Raw genomic sequence first — 7,311 nt, forward strand, 5'->3', positions numbered from 1 at the left:
ACATGGTATAGGCAGCAAAGTCCATCTTGTTTTATTCAAAATAATGTCTAAAAGCCAGACTTTTTACTGCACTTTAGACTGTTCTCTGAAATGTGGTACATGCAGTAAATAAAACAAAAAAAATTCTTCATGTAGTAACGATTCCTCAAATAAGGTGCTAAGGATTTAAATAGCCATGTATCATCCATCTGACACAATGAAATGCCAAATTGATCCTGGTTTAAATGACTAATGATTCGTTGTCATCCTCCATTTCTTCACGTAGATGTCTTCCTCTATGTACTTTTTGTATGGTTGTGCTTAATACGATGAATGCCGAAAAAAGACTAGGAGAGGCAAATCTGTCAAACTATGTTGAAGTCAGTGGAATAAAGTGCTGTATAATGAAAGCCTCAGCCTTCTCCATTCTTCCCCCACATCAGCGTCGGAGGAGCTTCTGTCATGTTGTCATGGCACCTCTGATGGCCACACGCTCCAAGACAGCCTCTGCTGCTGGCTTGGCCCCTCTGAACCCAGGACTGGGATGCACAGGGAGCCACGCTAGTCAAGGTCCAGGTCTATTTCCAGGCGGGGCAGAGCCGTCTTTAACCTCTCCACAGTCTTGTCCTTCTCCTTCAGCCCAGGCAGGTCACTGAGAGACAACGTCTCCAGCTTCCTTTGGGTTGTACCATCCCAGCATGAAATAGAAATTACTAACATGACTGAATGAGAGGTAAGATGTCACTGACAAGAAGGTGGTCTGTCACTCAAATGGATGTCAAACACACTCACCGGAGTTTGTGCAGAGCAATGATGCCCTTATCTGTCACGTTACCACAGGAAACCACCTCCAGAGCATACAAGCTGTCCTGCAGGTTCTCCACCGAGCTCAGCTTCTCCAGACAGGCATCCTCAATATACATGCACTTGTTGAACTTGATTTCCTCCAAATACTGCAAGCCGTCTATAAAGCAGAAAGAAACGCGTTCAGAACGTCCACGGACTGACCGCCGTGTCATCTCAACTCTAGTTTCACCTGTGAACCCAGAAAGGCTTGGCCTGGCCTGACCCCTAACACAGGGTCACAGGTGACGCTGTGCAGTCTCTCTTGCGGGTGTAAAACATCTCCCTAGCTGACGTCACTGGACGCTACACTGTCTGGGAGAGACCGGCTTTCACCTCACATGCCCCAGAACACAGCCTGGTGTCGTGTTTTGTGCTGAATCGTCAAGACAACCTGAGGAGTTTGTGAGACAGATCACAAGCCATAGTACTAAACTAATTGATTTAGAATTTCATTTGATTGTTAGTTGACTGTTGATTTTTGCTATTACTGATGAACCAGTATAAATGATCCCTGTTGTGTATTCCACAACTGAGCAATATCGTAAACGGCTTCATATTAAAGCTCACTTTAGAACAACAAAGCAATATCAAAACGTGTCTTTCTGAGCGCTGAACCGACCCAGGTGATCGAATCCCTGGTGCATGATGCAGGACTCTGTGGCATCGATGGCCTGGATCTTGTATCGTCCCAGGGGACCAGTGGGGAGCCCGTTGTAATCGTGATGAAAGCGGTCGAACCCCTGGAACCTCACTTTGGCCCCGCATCTCAGCAACCACTCTGCAGCAGCCCGGTCCGGTCCCACAGCCTTGATACGCTCATGGTCAACCCTGAGGACCCAGATTAAACAGCAGAGCATGACCACTGAACAGTCTCATAGCCTCATGCAATTCTTATTGTATGGCTGTAGTTTAATGGATAAATGGTCATGTTTAATTGGATCATGTTTTTTTGTGAAATAATGTTTTGTTGTTTTCCTCTTGCATTGTTAAAACCTGAAAAACTTGAATAAACTATGAATAAATCATAACCAGCAGTGAGGAGTTTAGTACTGGGTTTAGTCTAGTAGCGAACTTGCTATTGGCATGCTATTTACACTGCTGTATACTCTAATAGTACAATTGCTATGAAAATTACATGTCTAAGAAGAGAACACAATTCTCTATCACCTATATAGGTGGTATATTTCCTCGACTATTACAGTTTACTCCTACAAAGTAGCCTACTGCAACAACTATCGGAAAAAAATAAGAAAACTTTCAGTCAGTATTCCAGATTTTATTTATTTACTTAGATATAAATGAAACATTGTTGTCTAAGTGCTTGGTGAAGGTCACTCACTTGTTGAACACGGCATTGAGCCAGCCCCAGAACCCCCTGGTAGTGTTTGGTCCAGACCTCCGGGTAAAGGCAGTCTGGGCTGCTTTTGACAACAGCCTCATTTTGAACCTAAAAAGAAATTAAAATATGTTTTTTTCTAAATACACTGTTTACTATTCCTAAATTGAAACATTGCCAGTGCAGACTAAGTAGTTGTAAAACATCTACTGTAATATGCTAACTGTAATCCACCTGCTTGTCTGCAGACAAATTATTCCCTTCGCCAGATCTCCTGATGAAATGCAGCGTCTGCTGTATGTATCGTTTTTTTACATTACATTTTTTTTACAAAACATGAAAGACTAGCTGCGTGGCCTATTACTCAAACGCAGGTCTAAGTAATATACATTGGCTAACCTCAATTCACAAAAAAGCTGTCGACGTTTGTATTTCTCCTGGCTTTCTATCAGACTGTTGGTCCGTCGCACACAGTCAATAGTCAGTCGTCACTAACGTGGTTCGATAAATCTGACCTTCAACCCGAGCACGCACCTACAGCGCGCTATCCTATTGGTGAACGTCAAAGTGGGTGGGGCATCAAGTGGGTGGAGCTTCGAGTGTCCTGACAGCAGAGAGCTAACCTGCGAGGTTCAGTAATGACAGGTTTATGGTAGCAAGTAGTTCTATAATCAGGATAATGGTTATTGAAGCATAAGGTCATTAGTAACGACCAAAATGATTAGGACTTTAAAAACGAGTGCAGTCGCAGCGTTACTGGCTACAAAGCCAAAGCTCTCGACGTGCTGTTTTACAGCGAGACACCTCCACAAGTGAGTAGGCTACAGCTGTGCGTTTTGCCATGGTTGTTTGAATAACATTTGTTGCTGTGGTTGCCTTTACGTTGTCTACATTGAGAAAAGGAAATATGCAGCTCTTTCATTTCTAGGACAATTGTGAAGAACTGTACCAAAACTATAGTTAGCGGAACTTCTGTTCCGTAACTGCAGTTATAACAGGTTCCCGGAGGAAAGACCAAAGTTCTCGTCTTAGCAAAAATGTCACGCACGCACGTAGTGCCCGTTAATCTGCCTGCTATAGGTAAACATTTTGACGGTTGCGGAACAGCGAGGCGTTGCAGGGTCCGAGGCCTTACACAAAACTGTTGTGGGTCTCGGGATTCTCCACAGCTAACAGTGACTGTAAATTTTTCTTTCAGTGCTTATGATGTGGCTGTGGTGGGTGGTGGCATTGTTGGTCTGGCCACGGCCAGGGAGCTCATTCTCAGACATCCCACACTGAGCTTTGTTTTGCTGGAGAAGGAGAAAGAGCTGGGTGAGTAGGGATGGGAGTAGCTCTGCTTTGCATGACTGTAGATGTCTTGTCTGTCTCATATCCACACCTCTCATTTGTGCTACTCGGACAACCAGCCATGCACCAGAGTGGACACAACAGTGGAGTCATCCACAGTGGGATTTACTACACCCCCGGTTCCCTGAAGGCCAGACTGTGTGTGCGAGGGGCCAACCTAGCCTACGACTACTTAGAAAAGAAGGGCATTCCTTACAAGAGATGTGGGAAGGTATGTAATAACAGGATGCCAAATAATCCAAGATATCCATATGCACTCCTTGAGGACTAGACAAAAGTGTGTTGACTTGATGGTAAACAGTGCATGGTAAACACAAGTTGACCCTTTGAATTGAAGAAATTCTCTTCTTCAGGGGCCACATATCAAACTCTGTAAATTCATCCGTAAAAGTATGCATACCGAGAAAACGGGAAAACAACGTAGGCCTACGCAACGTTTCTCAGATTAATGAACGACCAATTACATGTTTGTCTTCATAGATTCTTAATTTGGGATTGTGCGCACATGAACAACCTGATAATTTATCAACCCATTGTGCACTTATAGTAACAGGTGTGCTGTCCAAAGCACTAATTAGCCTACATTTGGGAAACCGGTTTTCGCTGCAATTTACGCTTTAATGTTGGCCTGGTCAACGCAGTGTCTGCAGGCCTAACGGTGCGTGTCCACTACAGCGGCAGTGTAGGCCTAACGGTGCGTGTCCACTACAGCGGCAGTGTAGGCCTAACGGTGCGTGTCCACTACAGCGGCAGAGTAGGCCTAACGGTGCGTGTCCACTACAGCGGCAGTGTAGGCCTAACGGTGCGTGTCCACTACAGCGGAGCGGTCGGTGTGTCGGCTTCCAATTCAATTTCAATGAAACCGGGCATTGACGCTCGCGTAGGGCATTGTGGGAGCGTTGTTTGGGTGTTGTTGCTTGGGTGTTGTTGCGTCGTCATGAGGGGGTGTACTTGTTTCGACAGCTCATCGTTGCCGTGCGACAAGAGGAGGTCCCCAGACTCCGAGCCCTGTACGAGCGGGGGCTGAAGAACAAAGTGCGTGACCTCAGCGTGATTGACGCCAGGGGGATCCGGGAGCGCGAGCCGTACTGCAGGGTGAGGGACCAGGTTACCATTTTTAGAGGTTGCTTTTGTGCTTGACACTGTTGATGATAACAGATCAGGATTAAGTCTCATTGAGACTAAACCTAATACAATCAATCCAGTAAGTGTGAATGTAATCGTGAGTTGTCTTTCCAGGGAGTGATGGCCTTGGATTCTCCCTACACTGGCATTGTAGACTGGAGACTAGTGTCTCTGACTTATGGAAGAGACTTCCAAGAGGCTGGAGGGACAGTGGTGACTAAATATGAGGCCAGCGACATGGCCATGGCCAGAGAGAGCTCACCTACAAGCACTGAGGGTGTGTGGACTTATGTAGACCCCAGCACTCTGTAAACAAATACACTTAAACTGTGTCCTCACTGATTAATATTGCTGAACACTTCTGTTTTTTTCAGGAATTAAATATCCCATCGTCATCCGAGAAACAAAGGTAGGCAACTACTGTATGTGTATAGAAGATAAGGAGAGTGAGAAAGAGAGAGACAAAATGTATACATCATACAGAGAGAAAGAAAGCATGATGATTTTGAAGCAGTGTGTGTGCTGTACCACCAGGGCAGGGAGGTGAGATGCCGCTACGTCCTGACCTGCGGAGGCCTGTACTCTGACCGCCTGTCCCAGATCTCTGGCTGCAGCCCAGAGCCCAGGATTGTGCCTTTCAGGGGGGACTACCTGGTCCTGAAGCCAGAAAAGCACTACCTTGTCAAGGGCAATATCTACCCGGTTAGTACTGAACGTTTAAGTGCACTCGAAAGCTGTTTCTGATCACCCTGCGTTATGAGAGAAATCATTACAGCTCAGAGGTGGAGCATTTGACTGCAGATCAAGAGTTCACAAGTTAAAATCCCCTCCTCTCTTTGGCTTTTGATGAAAGCGTCTGCTAAATGAATACCTGATGAAAAGCTGTATGTGTGTAGGTCCCGGATCCTCGTTTCCCATTCCTCGGAGTCCACTTCACTCCTCGTATGGATGGCAGTGTTTGGCTTGGTCCCAACGCCGTCTTAGCCTTCAAACGGGAGGGCTACAAAGTAAATGACTTTAATGCCAGAGACTTTGGAGATGCGATTTCTTTCAGGTAACATACAGTACATGGAAGTAGTGTTCTCATTAGGCAGTCACAATATGACTCTCCTTCATCCTTGTTAAATAATTCATATACTGTATTCTCTATTACTAAATGGTGCGGCTCTATTTTACAGAGGCCTCCAGAAACTAGTGCTGAAAAACATGGTGTATGGTGTTGGAGAGATGTACAGAGGGCTGTTTATTGGTGCTCAGGTTAAAATCCTACAGAAATACATCCCAGAACTCTCTCTGAGTGATGTGCTCAGGTAAGCACAATTAGCCTCAATTTACACAAAAAGTACATTGAAAAAGTACATTTATTCAAGAGAAAAAGTAGGAACCAAAACTGCTTCCTGCAGTGTTCTGTCATGGTTGTTTCACTGGGGTTGATGTCTGTTTCAGGGGTCCCGCAGGGGTACGCGCTCAAGCTCTGGACCGTGAGGGGAACCTGGTGGATGACTTTGTGTTTGACGGCGGGGTGGGGGATGTGGGTGGGAGAGTGCTGCATGTGCGCAACGCTCCCTCGCCTGCAGCCACCTCCTCCCTGGCTATTGCAGAGATGATCGCAGATGAGGTGGAGAAGCGCTTCGTACTGTAGAGACCAGATACTGCTGTAAGAGGGAAGTTTGAGCTCGCAACCAGAGCACTCCCATGGGTATATGATGTGGACACTGACAGATTTCCTTGTACTCCTCAGAGGAGAGAAAATCCTCTTTCTAGTTTCCTGAAGATCATCAATAATAAACCCATTGTAATGGATAAAGATATTTTTTGTAGACAACACAGATGAAATGTGGTTGGTTCCAGACATTATGGATTGTATTTAATAACTTGAAGATATATTTTTGATAGATATTGCTATGACAAATTACCATTGAAATATGACTTGGATTGGCTTCTGAGAATGTATCAGTGGCTTATTGATTTATATCAGATAATGGTTTGATTTATGCTGCTACAGTGTCCATATTTTACTGAACTGATATATGCTGTTGTGTCAAAGAAACTGGTAAACTTGAACCTTTGTTTTTAGATATCATTAGATTATGTACATACAGACAACTTGTAATTCAAATTAATATATTGTTGCTCTGATGAGATGTATTGGCTTTATGAAGGGTTCACCTTGACACGTTGAATCAACTCTTCTTTCAATTATTTCAGTTATTGCATTGTCTTAAGTTTTTTTTCTCAAAGCAAGAAGAAGTAGGCCTATGTGTCCACTTGGTGGCAGTCTTCCTGCAAGAAAACTGACTATTGAAGGGTGTCAGACTTTTATTTATTTTTATGTCTGACATTTCTACAAGTGTCACGTATCACCACTGTGTTTGCATTTTTATTACACTGAGGGAATTCAAAAATGTTTATCTAATTTCACTCATCAGCGACAGTCCTGAAGCAAAGGATTCGTTCCATTCCAACTTCATCATGTTTGTTCTTTGATGATATTCTATGAAATCCAAGCATTGCGTTTCGCTTTTCTTAGTTATTAGATTACGTAAAACGAAATAATGTACGTTAATAGATTGTATGAACCATTTTCATTTTCGTAACCGGCAGCCCTCAATCGAGTTTCTTCCCGACTCGTGCATTAACCGAACTGGGTATCTTCATACGCAGACGCAGACGGA

General features: G+C 44.4%; 2 protein-coding genes across 3 annotated transcripts; one reads left to right on the plus strand and one right to left on the minus strand.

The window, feature by feature from the left end:
• Window positions 1–8: 8 nt before the first annotated feature.
• dmac2l (distal membrane arm assembly component 2 like) lies at window positions 9–2,681 on the minus strand. Of its 2 annotated transcripts, none has more exons than XM_062469168.1 (5): window positions 2,561–2,681; window positions 2,165–2,272; window positions 1,445–1,653; window positions 772–943; window positions 9–692 (listed from the first exon to the last, which is right to left on the minus strand). In XM_062469168.1, the coding sequence occupies exons 2-5, from the start codon at window positions 2,263–2,265 to the stop codon at window positions 629–631; spliced, it is 546 nt and encodes a 181-aa protein (XP_062325152.1). In that variant the 5' UTR covers window positions 2,266–2,272; window positions 2,561–2,681; the 3' UTR covers window positions 9–628. The 2 variants fall into 2 exon arrangements, with proteins under 2 accessions (XP_062325152.1, XP_062325151.1); XM_062469167.1 differs by having other exon boundaries at window positions 9–655; window positions 2,561–2,679.
• Window positions 2,682–2,755: 74 nt separating this feature from the next.
• Window positions 2,756–7,038, plus strand: l2hgdh (L-2-hydroxyglutarate dehydrogenase). The gene is made up of 10 exons (XM_062469162.1): window positions 2,756–2,973; window positions 3,360–3,475; window positions 3,571–3,722; window positions 4,475–4,606; window positions 4,751–4,913; window positions 5,011–5,045; window positions 5,171–5,338; window positions 5,533–5,690; window positions 5,815–5,946; window positions 6,083–7,038. The coding sequence occupies exons 1-10, from the start codon at window positions 2,879–2,881 to the stop codon at window positions 6,276–6,278; spliced, it is 1,347 nt and encodes a 448-aa protein (XP_062325146.1). The 5' UTR covers window positions 2,756–2,878; the 3' UTR covers window positions 6,279–7,038.
• The last annotated feature ends 273 nt before the right edge of the window (window positions 7,039–7,311 follow it).

The sequence above is a fragment of the Osmerus eperlanus genome, chromosome 9 (genome assembly GCF_963692335.1).
Source record: "Osmerus eperlanus chromosome 9, fOsmEpe2.1, whole genome shotgun sequence".
Classification (NCBI taxonomy): domain Eukaryota; kingdom Metazoa; phylum Chordata; class Actinopteri; order Osmeriformes; family Osmeridae; genus Osmerus; species Osmerus eperlanus.

Bases quoted from the DNA above. Each gene is read 5' to 3' on its own strand.
- dmac2l (XM_062469167.1), bottom strand. From the start codon at position 2,265: ATGAGGCTGTTGTCAAAAGCAGCCCAGACTGCCTTTACCCGGAGGTCT. The intron at 1,654-2,164 runs GTGAGTGACCTT...CTGGGTCCTCAG, and splicing joins CTCAATGCCGTGTTCAACAA to GGTTGACCATGAGCGTATCA. The intron at 944-1,444 runs GTCGGTTCAGCG...TCTGCTTTATAG, and splicing joins CCAGGGATTCGATCACCTGG to ACGGCTTGCAGTATTTGGAG.
- l2hgdh (XM_062469162.1), top strand. From the start codon at position 2,879: ATGATTAGGACTTTAAAAACGAGTGCAGTCGCAGCGTTACTGGCTACA. The intron at 4,607-4,750 runs GTGAGGGACCAG...TTGTCTTTCCAG, and splicing joins AGCGCGAGCCGTACTGCAGG to GGAGTGATGGCCTTGGATTC. The intron at 5,046-5,170 runs GTAGGCAACTAC...CTGTACCACCAG, and splicing joins TCGTCATCCGAGAAACAAAG to GGCAGGGAGGTGAGATGCCG.